The 13988-nt window shown below is 53.2% G+C and overlaps 1 protein-coding gene across 2 annotated transcripts; it reads left to right on the forward strand.

Moving 5' to 3' along the window:
- Nucleotides 1-394: 394 nt before the first annotated feature.
- Arrb2 (arrestin beta 2) lies at nucleotides 395-8789 on the forward strand. Of its 2 annotated transcripts, none has more exons than XM_006994144.4 (15): nucleotides 395-619; nucleotides 3765-3795; nucleotides 4402-4462; nucleotides 4576-4620; nucleotides 4829-5025; nucleotides 5136-5195; nucleotides 5558-5625; nucleotides 5769-5907; nucleotides 6107-6191; nucleotides 6480-6552; nucleotides 6802-6939; nucleotides 7563-7646; nucleotides 7733-7812; nucleotides 7926-7980; nucleotides 8286-8789. In XM_006994144.4, exons 1-15 carry the CDS (start codon nucleotides 597-599, stop codon nucleotides 8377-8379), a joined length of 1233 nt encoding a protein of 410 aa, XP_006994206.1. In that variant the 5' UTR covers nucleotides 395-596; the 3' UTR covers nucleotides 8380-8789. The 2 variants fall into 2 exon arrangements, with proteins under 2 accessions (XP_006994206.1, XP_076398869.1); XM_076542754.1 differs by having other exon boundaries at nucleotides 504-619; nucleotides 3739-3795.
- The last annotated feature ends 5199 nt before the right edge of the window (nucleotides 8790-13988 follow it).

Genomic DNA, 13988 nt, shown 5'->3' on the forward strand with positions numbered 1-13988 from the left:
GATGAGCAGCGCACACCGAAGCAGGCACCATCATGCATCTGCTACGGTTCACCCACGTGCGCAGAGCCTGGTCCTCAGACCCAGACGACAGGGTTGGAGCTCATCCCCACCGCCCCCGCTATCCCGTCCCTCCACCGCCGCCGTGAAAGCAAACAAAGGGGAGGGATTCCTGCAGGGCTATGGATACCGAAGGCCAATCAGATGGCTCTAACCGCCTGGAAGGCAGACGCCTCCATTGAAAGGGGCCCAATCTGGTTCCAAGGGGTTGAGGAGGGGCGGCGAGATGGGCGGGGAGAGTGGGAGAAGGGACCGCGCGGAGAGGCGTCCCCTAGGGAGACCGAGGACGGAGGCGTGGGGCGGAGCCAGTCCGGGGAGGGCGGGCGGGAGGGCGGGCAGCGCAGCGGCGCGCGGGATCCGGCTGACGCAGCTGGCCCCGGCTCCCCGAAACCCAGAGCGGAGGGGAGGGGAAGGAGGAGAAAGAGCGAGGGCGCGCGTGCGCAGTGGCGCGGGGAGGAGCGGGGGACCTGGCAGCGGGCAAGAAGGCTGCGAGCGAGCCGCGAACCCGGCTGGTGGAGGGTGGCGAGCGCGCGCGCACCATGGGGGAAAAACCCGGGACCAGGTAAGGGAGGTGGGGCCGTGCTGCGGGGCACGGGCGGTGGCTCGCGGAGGGTGCGGGGATGATCTCCAGACAAGGACACCGGGCGCGAAACCCGGGGGCCGGACGCCTGGGTCCCTAGAGGGTAGCGGTCCGGGGCCGCAAGCCTAGGTCCTTAAAGATACTGGGCGGGGTGCGTGCTTGGACTCCTGCAGATTGCAAGAGCTGTAGGGATCAGGAAACCCACGCCTGGGTTCTCGAAGAGATGTAGGAGTCGGACTACTGGGTTCTCTGTGCAGGCTGAGATGCAGGGGCGGAGGAAGGAGGAGCAGGTGGCCGGCCCCGAGGGGTTGTGTGCTGGGAGACTGGATGCTGGGAAGGGATTCCCCTAGACTGATGCCCAACCAATGGAAAGCCTCCTGTCCAATACCCCACAGTCTGGTTGCTCCCACCTGTCCCGAGGGCCAGATAGCTCTGCTACCAAACTTCGGTCTTCTCCTGGGTTACTAGGAGCAACAGCTTCTTGAGGGAGTAGAGTGCAGAGGGACCCTCGCTGAAATTGGGCGGTATTCTCGTCCCGGGGAGGGGGAGAGGTAATATCTGCCCTGGACACACACATCCTCTCCCCGGATGTTTTCTGTGCAATCGGGGCTCCTTCCTTCCACAGATACCAGAGTTCTCTTTTTTGGTCTATAGCAAAATCCACTTCCTGTTGTGACCCAACGCCCCCAAGAGGACAGGGGGGGTGAATGCTTGAGTTCCAAGGGATCGAGAGCCAGAGAATGGGTCGGGGTTCTGTGCCTCCAGCCAGAGAACCAAGAATTAGGGCCTGATCCTGAACATCACTTCTGCAAAACATGGGATCAGCCCTACCGCTCCCACTGCCCTCGGGGTATGAGAATTTAGGCTTGTAAGCATCAAGAGGACCAATATCGGAGAGAGCTCATCAGAGGGAATATTGGCCTCCTGGATTTGGCGTTAAACACCCCAGAGAAAGGGGAAGTCACTTACTTGGGGGAGGCCCCCAAATTTCCGCTGGGTGGTTCAGGAGAAGGAATAGATGGACCAACGAGAGACTGCTGACTTGGCATAATTCTCTACAAGTCTCATCAAATTCTGGGCCATAGGAAATGGAGAAAATAGCAGGAAGTACAAAAGGGCATCTGCTCTAGCTACCTCCCACAGCTGGGCACCTCCCTGGCAATTCCCTTACTCTGCCTCTTCGGCCAGCCTCAGGATGTGCATGCTTCCCCTCCCCAACCTGGCAAGAGATGGCTGGGGAAGATGTGGAGGGCAGATGCCCTGTAGCAACTGACCGAGAGGCACACCGATTGTGGCTGTCACAGCCTTCTGCCAGGGCTCCTGGTGGGGGGGAAACAAAGGACAGAGGGAGACCAGAAGTGGAAGGGAGACAGCCTAGCTGATGGAGTAGCTGTCAGCCCTAATTGGGACAGAAATTAGAATGATGATTCTAACTGCTGCCATGTCCATATGTGCCTTTCTTGCTCGGGGATACTCAGGGGCACCCTATGAGTTTGTCATGTGACCCTGTGTGCTGGCCCTGTGGATGTATGGACCACTTGGCCTTTGAGAGGGAAGGGACAAAATGGTTTTTCCTAGCAGAAACTATGCGAGTGAGTTGAAGGAAGGATGGAACTCGGAGCAGTATTTCAGTTTGTTACCTGGGGACCCTTTCCAGGAATTGCTGCTGAGGCAAAGCGCATCACAAGAGGTAGCATGGTGCTTCGAAATAGCCAGAGCCCTGGGGTCGGTCCCTAGACAGTTCCCTACGCTCCCAGCAGTGGGTGGAGTCTAGGCTTCGATAGTTTCAGTGTCTGTATAGAAAACCCCCTTCGACTTGACAAACTGTCAGCGACAGGCCAGTTTAACAATTTAATGGTTGTGCCGGGCGGTGGTGGCGCACACCTTTAATCCCAGCACTCCGGGAGGTAGAGGCAGGCGGATCTCTGTGAGTTCAAGGCCAGCCTGGTCTACAGAGCGAGATCCAGGACAGGCACCAAAACTACACAGAGAAACGCTGTCTTGAAAAACCAAAAAGAAAAACGGAAAAAAGAAAGCAATTTAATGGTTGAGAGCAGGGACTAAAGCCAGAGTTGTCTGCCCTAAGTTTATGTCAGAGTTCCACCATGTACATTCTCTGTGACCGTTGACAAAATTCTCGACCTCGCTATACTTTGGTTTCTTCGCTGTAGAACAGAAATATCTCGACTTCATTGGGCTGTAAGCGCAGTAGCAATGCAACTGGAACACTGCTAGGAACAGAGCAGCCACCCAATAAACGTTAGCCGGCATCGTCTTTGTTACGTGGCTGCTGGGACGCCTCAGTGTACAAGGTCCTGAGGGTCGCAGTCTAAGAGCTGCCGCCCTTCATGAAATCACAAGTAAAATATAAACAAGATGTGAACGGAACCAAAATGAAGGGGGGGGGATGATCAAAGTCGAGGCTGAGTCTTCAATGAAGGAGAGGATGTCTGAGTTAAGCCTTGAACGACAAATGGATTTTTTTTTTAAGCTGCTGAGATCAGAGATGGGATGTTGGAGGTTCATGAAACAGTCAGATGTGAGCAGTGCCTTCAGTAAAAACAGTCTGAGGGGCAAAGTCAAGGCCTTGCTCCAGGAGTCACCCCAGGGGTCCTTGAAGCAAGCGGTCAGTGGAAAAGTAGCTAGTTTGACTGAGTGTGGTGGTTCACAGCCTTTCATCCCAGCATCGAGAAGACAGAGGCAGATGGAGCTCAGAGCTGGGGGCATCCTGGTCTACATATCAAGTTTCAGGCCGGCCAGGGTTATGTAGTAAGACCCCTGTCTCAAAAAAAAAAAAAAAAAAAAAGTGTGTTTGTTCTGACCCAGACATTGTGTAGCCATTCAGTTCACATCTCCTTCTGGGGAGGGACCCCTCAGGAGAATCTAGATGGTTCCTGGGGCAGCCAGTGGCCATTACACACACCAAAGGAGCAAGTGTTTGTCCCGACAGTTGGCTTCAAGGGGCTGCCATGTGGGAAATACTAGGACTTTGTAAAAAGAAATGGGAAGGGTAGAGCAGGGATCTGGGGTGAATTCCAGTTCTGGGGCTGGGGCGGGATAAGTCCTGGCGTGCTGGTCCCTGCTGAGACTAAGGGAGGCAGTGGGGTCTCCCTTTCTGTTTTGTTAGGGTCTTCAAGAAGTCGAGCCCTAACTGCAAGGTGAGTCACCCACGGGGCTTACTTACCCTTTGATCCTCCCTGGGCCCTATCAAAGCCCAGCCTACCCCCAGTTCATCCCCAACCCTTAGCTCCCCACTTCCTGTGACAGCTAAAAGCAGACTTCCTTCCCTCCTTAAGCCCCTTGCCACAGGCTGAAGAAGCCCCAGGGCTGGGTGGGGACCGGGCTTAGGTTCCTAAGCAAGCTTGTCGCTCCCTTAGGAACCACCCCAGGGTACTTGGGGCTAGGAAAAGTTAATAGTTCCCCAGGCTGTGGCCTGTTTATCTGAGCCCTTTGTGGGGAGGGCTGCTAACTGCATGGCCTGGCTGAGGGCTCCCTGGAGACATGGGAACACACACATACACACATCTACCCGTGGGTTGGTGGGCAGAGGTATAAAAGGGGACCGAATGAGCAGATAAAAGTCTAAACAAAGACTTGACTGAGTGATCTGGAAAATTCCCACTCTCACCGTCCAATAACACTGGGAGAATCCCCTTCCTGAGAACACAGCCAAGGGGAGCCCAGGACAGGACCGCCATCTTTGAGGGCTCTGGTGGCTTGCCACCGTCCTCCCCAATGTTCCCTGTGACCCTTGGCATCCTCAGCTCACCGTGTACTTGGGCAAGCGCGACTTTGTAGATCACCTGGACAAAGTGGATCCTGTGGGTAAGTTGGCCGAGAAGGGAGACAGCTCATCCCCCAGGCGGGGAGGAGGTTCCTGCATCTGGGAATGGGGAAAGGCCCCCTTCAGAAAATGAACTCATGTTTCCCTTTCCTAGATGGCGTGGTGCTTGTGGATCCTGACTACCTGAAGGATCGCAAAGGTACTAGACCCAAGTCCAGGAGCTGGAGGGGAGGCAGGAAAAAGAAGACATTAGATGGGTTGGCATTTGGTAGGATGTCCCAGAGAGATGGAAGGCTGAAGCAAGAACAGACAGTGGGATTCAGGGGAGTCTGTCATACTGAGGAAGGATGTGGGTGACATGAAGGAAGGGGTTACTCCTGATCATCCCACCTTACCTCACTTTCCAGTCTTTGTGACCCTCACCTGCGCCTTCCGCTATGGCCGAGAAGACCTGGATGTACTGGGCCTGTCTTTCCGCAAAGATCTGTTCATCGCCACCTACCAAGCCTTCCCCCCGATGCCCAACCCACCCCGGCCCCCCACCCGGCTACAGGACCGACTGCTGAAGAAGCTGGGCCACCATGCCCATCCCTTTTTTTTCACAGTGAGGATGCTCCCCATTCTCTGAAGGGTGTGGGGAGTGGGGCTGTGGGATTGACATGGGACGAGGCACCTGTTACCAGGGACCGAAACCCCTCCTCTTCTCTGCCACAGATACCCCAGAATTTGCCCTGCTCTGTCACGCTGCAGCCAGGACCAGAGGACACGGGGAAGGTACGGGAGGGACAGCTCTCACAGGATGTGAGCAGAACTGGCCTTCGCAGAAGCACAGACACAGCTGAGCTGGAGGGTGAAGTTCAGGGGCTCCTGAGGACAGGGAAGTGTCCCCGTGGACATGGTGTGGTCACTGCACCTGGAACATGTGCCTGGGTATGGGGGCTCCCCCATGCACTGCCCTGAGCCAGCCTCTGCCAGGTGCCAGACTAGAGCGAGACAGTGGGGCAAGAGCGTCCCTGTTTCCGTGATGGGGCAAAAGTCCACACCGAAGGGGAATGAAGCAAAGAGGAAGGAAGGGGTGTGTTGGAAGAGGTGACGGGAGCCTTGGGTAAGAGGTGGCCTTTCCTCCCCTTCCCAAGGCCTGCGGAGTTGACTTTGAGATTCGTGCCTTCTGTGCCAAATCACTAGAAGAAAAAAGCCACAAAAGGTGAGAGAAACGACTCTCTCTCTGGTTTAACCACTCCCTCCCAGCCTCGTGGAGCCCCAGGCCCCTGTGGGAGGTAGGAATCCTCCGAGTTGGGTTGTAGTTATCTTGGAACCGACCCTTCCCCTCCGCCAACCCTGACTCAGGAACTCCGTGAGACTCATCATCAGGAAGGTACAGTTTGCTCCAGAGACACCCGGCCCCCAGCCCTCCGCTGAAACCACACGCCACTTCCTCATGTCTGACCGGAGGTCCCTGCACCTCGAGGCTTCCCTGGACAAAGAGGTGAGATGTGAGGGTGACAGAGATGCCACAAAGCAGGCCAGAGTCTAGGGGAGGGGTGAAGCCACAGGCAGGATGGTGGCGGTTGTCTCATTTGGGGTGGAGGCGCCGATCGGGCTGGGGCTGGGGGTGGGGCAGAGCAGCCTCTGTCGGGGAGTACCCAGGACGGAGCCAGTGAGAAACAATCGCCTCCCTCCAAAAGCTGTACTACCACGGGGAGCCACTCAACGTCAACGTCCATGTCACCAACAACTCCGCCAAGACGGTCAAGAAGATCAGAGTCTCTGGTAGGAGGTGGGGGTGGACGTGGGCTTTGGGGAGGTGGTCTGTGCTGACAAGGAGCTTCGGCTGCCATGTCCGCCTGGGCCCTATCCCGGTGTGGGAGACTTACCAGGGCATAAGGAATTGAGTCTGTTCCGGGATGATGTGTGGCCTCGGTGTTTGTTATAGGAGGGCTGTTGACCAGGGGTGGGGGTGTGCTGCCCCCCAAGCGGGGGTCACACCGTGTGGTCTGGAGTGGTGGCTCAGTGGTAGTCTCTACTTCACCCAAAGCCCCTTGGTCCCCTGCCCCACAGTGAGACAGTATGCCGACATTTGCCTCTTCAGCACCGCGCAGTACAAGTGTCCTGTGGCCCAGCTTGAGCAAGAGTGAGTACGGGACAGGTGTGGGACCCAAGCTTAGGGGAGAACATCAGAAGGCAGAATTCTCCACACAGCCCATCTCACCTCTCAGGGCGTCCCTCGATAGCCAGGGGGCGCCAGGCTGTTCCGAACCGACCCCTTCATAACCTGTGCCCAAATGGACAGTGAGGGAGGAGGTACTGCCTGAGGGTGGTGGGGGGAACCTCCCCCGGCCCAGTCTCTCCAAGAATCTTGTTCCCTTGTTCCCACCCCCAGTGACCAGGTATCTCCCAGTTCCACGTTCTGCAAGGTGTACACCATAACCCCCCTGCTCAGTGACAACCGGGAGAAGCGTGGCCTTGCCCTGGACGGGCAGCTCAAGCACGAAGACACCAATTTGGCTTCCAGCACCATGTGAGGGCGGGGCTGGCGGACGTGGGGGACGGGGGACAGGCTTCCGTTCAATGCAGGCCGTGTGCCAGGCTCTGTCCTAGGTGCCAGGGAGGTATCAGTGAACGCAAGTGACAAAAAAAAAACCTCTCACATTCTAAGGGAGGGAAGACGGACAATCAGATAAGTGGTAAACTAGACAGCGTGTTAGGAGCGAGTGTTAGGTGGGGAGAGCAAGCAAAGCGGGAGGGATAAGGAGGAAGGGCCACGGGGGATGTGCAAGCGAAGAGGCCTCTGGGCGGAGAGAACTGCAAGCTTCAGACTCAGGTGGGGAGGTTCCCAGTGTGCGGGAGGAATTGCCGTGTGCCGCGATCCTGACCTTGGGCGCCCGTAGCCCCAGAAGGCAGGAGCTTCACCCAGCGCTGCCTTTGCATTGGGTACACGCTCCGCCACCACACGGGCCCACACGGTGAGAAGGGACCACAAAAAGAGAAGTAGGGGAGAGAGAGGAGCGTGCTGCCGATCCAAGGAGGCCCCGGGAGGGTTCTGCGCGGAGGAACGCCACGCGAGCCTTTGCATTGCCGTGGCTGGGCAGCTGCTGCGGGAGCCCTGGGTCCCTGACCCCAGCCCCCTCCTCCCGATTGCAGAGTGAAGGAGGGGGCCAACAAGGAAGTGCTGGGAATCCTGGTGTCCTACAGGGTCAAGGTGAAGCTGGTGGTGTCCCGAGGCGGGTGAGTATTGTGTGGACGCCTGGTCACGTGGTGCTCCGTGGCTCCGTGGTAGTGGTCCTCTTCATGCCGCCCCTCTCCCTCCCCAGGGATGTCTCCGTGGAGCTGCCTTTTGTTCTCATGCACCCCAAGCCCCATGACCACATCACCCTCCCCAGACCCCAGTCAGGTGAGCACTTCCCATACCCTGAGCCCCGCAGAGAGGGACGGAACCGGCCAGTGGAGAAAAGAGGCACCAGATCCTTCTCGTGCCCCTCCACCCACTCCCGCTCTGCCTTTCAGCCCCCCGGGAAACAGATGTCCCCGTGGATACCAACCTCATCGAATTCGATACCAAGTAAGGAACGCTCCCTGCCTTCTCTTATTTGATCCTCTAGGACAGAGGTCCCCCGGATCATCCAGATCCGCCCTCTTACCTTGTGGGTGTTTCCTTCTGGTGGGGGAGATGGGTAGAAGTACCAAATCAGATGAGTCGGCCTGTTGAGGCTGCCACTGCCCCGGGTGGGTCTCTTGTGAACCTCTCTGTCTGGTTCTAGTACTGCCCAAGTGCCAGACTCTAGGATGGGGTGGGAGGGAAGCGGGGCGGGCGGCCCCAGGAACCGTCGGAAGCCCTTACCTCGTCCCCTCGTTATTGTCACCAAGCTACGCCACAGACGACGACATTGTATTTGAGGACTTTGCCCGGCTCCGGCTGAAGGGGATGAAGGATGATGACTGTGATGACCAATTCTGCTAGGACGAGGGGCTGGGAGAGGTAGGGGCAGGACCGAGATCCCGTTGTCATTTCGGGTGGGAGGGTGCCAGCCTCTCCTCCTTCCCCATCCACCCAAGATACGCACTGGACCCGTCATCTGTTGAACGTGGGCATTAATCTTCTGACTTCAGCTCTGCCGCCCTAGCCCTGCTCCCTGGGGTGGCGAGCTGTATGCACACCTAAGGTTTTTGGGAAGGGAACACGGAAAATGAGGAGTGAGTTAGAGAAAGGAGTAGAAAGAACTCCCACATTTGGCCTCAGACCAACCCGCCCCCTGCCCCCCAAGTCATCACTTCTGCCTCCCATTCCTTGAAGATGAGACTGTGTGTGTGGAGGGCAAGGCCATTTCTTTGTTTCAGAGCATAGGGAAGAAATAAACCTTTGAATAGGCATGAGTGTGTACGTGTTTTCTCAGCAGAGTTTGAGGGGTGTACAGTGTGCCCATCCACGATGCTTTCTCCTACATCTTCAGGGTACCTTACATGGGTTATCAATAAATGTTTACTGCTATGCCTGTGTCCCAAGGTAAATATTGAAACTTGGTTTGGTTGGTGCACACTCCAGGGTAGAGCTTGGTAAAGCCACAAAGTAAACAGTCTTCTACAAGGAAAAACTAACTAACTTCCCTGAAGGTGAGATGATCCAGGGAGCTGGGGGGGGGGGACTCTCTGTTGAAGCTGGCAACACATGACCACACTGTGATCTTGTTAGGTTTGTCTCCACTGTTCCTTCCGGTTTGTGAAGCAGTCTGCTTCTGGGACTTTATAACCACATCTGCATACCTCCCCAGACAGATGCCATACAAGCAACTCAGTAAGAGTCATACTGTGGGCCAAAGCCGGGCGTCAGCCACACTCTACAGACATTTCTCACCTCCCCCATCACCCACTGTAACACCTACAGGTGACCTTTCTGTCCCAGTTAGGGTTACTCTTGCTGTGATGAAACACCATGACCAAAGCAAGTTGGCGAGGAAAGGGTTTATTTGGCTCGCACTTTCTACACCATAGCCCATGTTGAAGGAAGTTGGTACAGGAACTCAAAGAGCAGGAACCTAGAGGCAGGAGCTGATGCAGAGGCCATGGAGGAGTGCTATTTACTGGCTCACTCTCCATGGCCTGCTCAGTCTGCTTTGTTACAGAACCCAGGACCACTTGCCCAAGGGTGACACCACCCACAATGTGCTGGACCCTCCCCCACTGATCACTAAGAAAAAGCCCTGCATGCCTGCCTACGGCCTGATCTTATGGAGGCATTTTCTCAATTAAGGTTCCCTCCTCTCCAGTGACCCTAGCTTGTGTCAAGTTGACATAAAGTTAGCTAGGACACCTTTCTAAAGGCTCCATCCCATGAACATCCCTACTGTGTGCTAAGCATGGTATAAGGACATACACGTTTTAAATCATCCCCTGGTGGCCCTACCTGTGTCCCAGGAATGGGAACTGAGAATGCATTGGTGTGATGTAGGCTGAGCTTGGGGGATGATTTCCCTAGAGGAAGTGAACTTTAAGCAGAGAACTGAAAATGAGTTAGGGGGTGTACATAGACAAACATTTGGACCATGGCAAAGCCTCACGAGAAGGCTGGAAAGTGTAGCGTATAAACTCAGACCAGGGACCGGAGCAGACGGTGGGTTTTGTTGAGACAAATGGGAGCAGCATGCATGGGCATTGGTCTGTGCTGGAGCTCATGAAGTTGTAATTAAATCATTTATCCACGGGCCATCTCCCCTACCCATGCCGGATTTGTCACGAAGGAATTAGCCCCTTTCAAGTCTCTGCCTCTAGTGTCCCTGACCCCTGTAACCCTGTTCCTTGACCTCTAAAGCCATAGACCTAGCTTCACCAGGGAGGCAAGATAAAGATCCAGAATTAGGTTCTTCAGTCTCAGGTTCTGAGTCAGAAGATCCAGAGGAAAAACCCATGACTATGGGTTGGAGAATGATGCCTTTAAGAACAACAATAACAACAACAAAAAAACTGATGTTTTCAGGGCTGTTTAGAAGGCAATCCATGCACATGGCTTAAAAAAGAATCTGAACAGTATAAGACAGTAAATAGTGAAAAGACAAGCTCCCTCCTGCCCGTCCCTGACCCTGATTTCTTCCTCCTACCAACCACCGCTGTCCTTGTTTATTCAAAGACCGTTCTTTGTGTTGAGTCACACATGAAATCCTCACTGCCTCATCTCAATACAGGGGCAGCAAGCCATGAGCTCATCCACATCTCGCTGCCTTCACTTGACAGTGTGACCCGGAAGAAGCTTCCTGCAGCCCTGCTCACACCCACCCCATCCCTTTAAGGAGCAGCTGTTAGTCACTAGATGTCATTTATGTTTACTGGTTTCCTAATGGACACTCTGAATGTCCACTTTTTTTTTTTTTTTAGTTCTGTTTTATAAGTTATTCTTAAAGATCTGTCTTTCGGGCTGTGTGCCATGCACTGTAGGTCAGAGCCCTGAAAAGAGGGCTGCAGGCTGGAGGGGTGGGCTCGGCAGTGGAAGGCCATGGACTGCTCTTGCAGAGGACCCGAGTTTGGTTCCCCGCACTCATGTCTGGCAGCTCACAATAGACTAGAACTCCAACTCCAGGGATCTGAGTCTCCCTTCTGGCCTCCATGGCACTTGTGTTCATGTGCACATAACCTTCATAGAGATACACACACACACACACAAGCTTTTTTTTTTTTTAATTCAGAGAGGGTGAACATATTTCTAATCATATCATTGCAGGTAAAATACAGTGTTACTGTTTCATTTTTATTTATTTATTTATTTATTTATTTATTTATTTGCAGACAGGGTTTCATTACATAGCCCTGGCTGTCCTGGAACTCGCTATGTAGACCAGACCAGGCCTCCAACTCACAAATCTGCCTGCCTCTGCCTCCTAAGTGTTGAGATTAAAGGTGTATGCCACCATGCCCCAGCTTTTTTTTTTTTTTTAACATATCTGAGTGTCTTGCTGGCATGTATATGTTTGTATCACGTATGTGCAGTACTCATGGTGAGGGTGTCAGATCCCCTGGGACTGGATTACAGGTAGCTGTGAGCTGCCAGGTAGATTCTGAGAATCAAACCTTGGTCTTCTAAAGAAAAATCACTGCTCTTCACCTCTGAACCATCTCACCTGCCCCAAGTATTTCCTATCTCAATTACATTTATCTGATTATAAGAGAAGATAAACCCAACTTCCCGAGCTGATGCCTTTGTATTTCTTTTAGGGGGTTAGGTAGGTGGGGCCGTGCAAGCTGGTAAACACAGGACCTCAGCATGCTAGGCAAGGGCTCTGTCCCTGAGCCACAGCCATCCACACACACCTTGAAGAGACTAAAAGCTCTTAAGAGTGCAGCAAAACAGGGCTGGAGAAATGGTGCCGTGGTCAAAGGTGCTTACTATCAATCTTGAAGACCCAAGTTCAATACCCGAACACACAAGACAAACTGTCCTCTGACCTCCACACAGGAACCGTGGGACATGTACATAAACGCTCCTATACAATACAGATTTTTAAAGAATACAGCAAAATCTTGCCATGTAAACTAATCAAGTCTCAGACAAGCATTGCATGTTTTCTCACATGTGTGCAAAGGTAGCATAGAAAAAGAACTGATAGGCAAGAAGAAGGGGTCCATGGAGTAAAGGGGGTAAGAGAGGGTAATAAGGCAGGGAATATGGTCAAAACTTCATATATGTGCATAGATGGCATAATGAAACCCATTATTTTGTACAATAACATACACTGATAATCTAGACATAATGACACACTATAATCCCCATACTCAGGAGTCAAAGGCAGGATAATTGCCTCAAGTCTGGGGCTAGGCTCATCTATGTTGAGTTCCAGGACAGCCAGAAATACAGAGTGAGACACTGTCTACAAAACAAATAAATGCTGGGTGTGGTGGTGCACACCTTTGATCTCCGCAGAGGCAGGCAAACCTGTGAGTTCAAGGCCAGCTAGGGCAACACAGGGAGATCCTGTCTCAAATACATAAATAACAAATGAAGCACACATGGACAAATGGAAAATAAAATGAGTACACTAATAAAGGCTGGAGTATCGCCCGGTGAGAAAGCACTCACCCAGGCTGTGTGCGTCCTGGGTTCAATCCCCAGCCCCGAGGGAAAGAACAGGCAGAAGGCAGGGTTTGTTAGCTTGTTGGTGGGGCACTTGCCTAGCTGCCCAAAGCACAAGAAAGGAAGGGGGCGGGGGGGGGGGGGGGGGAGGAAATTAACCCTGTGTAGTATACGGTATTTTCCCAGGTTGTTACATCTTCTTCTCCTTTTGTTGTTGTTGTTGCTGTTTGCTTGTTTGTTTTTCTGAGACAGGGTCACTCTGTGTAACAGTCCTGGCTGTCCTGGAACCAGGCTGGCCTCGAACTCACAGAGACCCACCTGCCTCTGCCTCCCAAGTACTGGGATTAAAGGTGGCTGCATCTTCTGCATTTGTATCTTGTTCCCTTTTTATTTTAGAGCACACGGTGTGACATTGTTCGATATCTCCACACCACAGTGTTGTATAGCTTTCACCTTTATCTAGTTCCAAAACATTTCTGTTGTCTGTTTTGAGGCATGGTCTCCATTCTGGAGCCCAGACTGGCTTGAACTCTTGAGATTTAGGCTTCAGAGTGCTGAGATTATAGCAAAACACTTCCTTCTGATATTATTAATGCGCACACTTTTAGTCCGAGGTAGACTTTTATAGCCATTTCCTAACTGGCTCATGATTTGACACTTCCTGTTCTTTCCAGTTCACACACCAAGATCTTTTCCAAGGCCTTATCAACCACTATCTCATGGGCACTCTTGGTTTCTCTTCCCTTTCACCATGAAAACCTCACCGCTAGATCCATCACCCACCCCCACCTCTTTACGCTAACATCAGGGCCAGTGGCTGGTTGGCGTACACTGCCAATGACAGGAGTCACATGACCACACTTATTTGTTCATTCGACAAATACCTTTGAACACACAGCTTCTGACACTGTACTGAGGCCTGAGTAGAGATCCAGGACCACAGATCGTCTCTAACCTAGGCTGGGCTTTCAATACCTAATAACTCCCTTACCTCCTCCTCTGCCCCATACTACTAATTCTACCCCTGCCTCATGCTCAGTGGCTTCTCCCCCTTTTCCAGATAAGGGGAAAAAAAGAAAACATGGGTGATATGGGCATCCCACCCCCTGCTCCCCTACATTGATGCAGAAGACAGTTCAGACAGGAAGGTTATGGTGCATCCCTAGGGCAAGGCCAGTCCCTCCTTCTCTGCTCACACCTCCCCTCCCATCTCCTCCTAGATCTCAGTTCATCAAACCATCTCCTCCTCCTCAACCTCTATCTCTCCCTACTGGCTCTTCCTCCAAGGTAAATAAACCCACTCCAGTCCCTTCCATTGAAGGGAACATGAAGAAAGGAAGGAAAGAGAGGACGTAGGGAAGAAAGCAAGGGGCGGGGGGACCTCTCCTCCACTCCGAAGTCTCTTTCACAGGAATGTCTATCTCGATTTTCTCTCCCACTTTTTTCTGGTTTTAGTTTGGATTTTGTTGTTGTTTTATTTTTAATCTTTATGTTTACTTTATGTATGTGGGTAG

This window comes from Peromyscus maniculatus, chromosome 8 (assembly GCF_049852395.1).
Source record: "Peromyscus maniculatus bairdii isolate BWxNUB_F1_BW_parent chromosome 8, HU_Pman_BW_mat_3.1, whole genome shotgun sequence".
In the NCBI taxonomy this organism is placed as follows: Eukaryota; Metazoa; Chordata; class Mammalia; order Rodentia; family Cricetidae; genus Peromyscus; species Peromyscus maniculatus.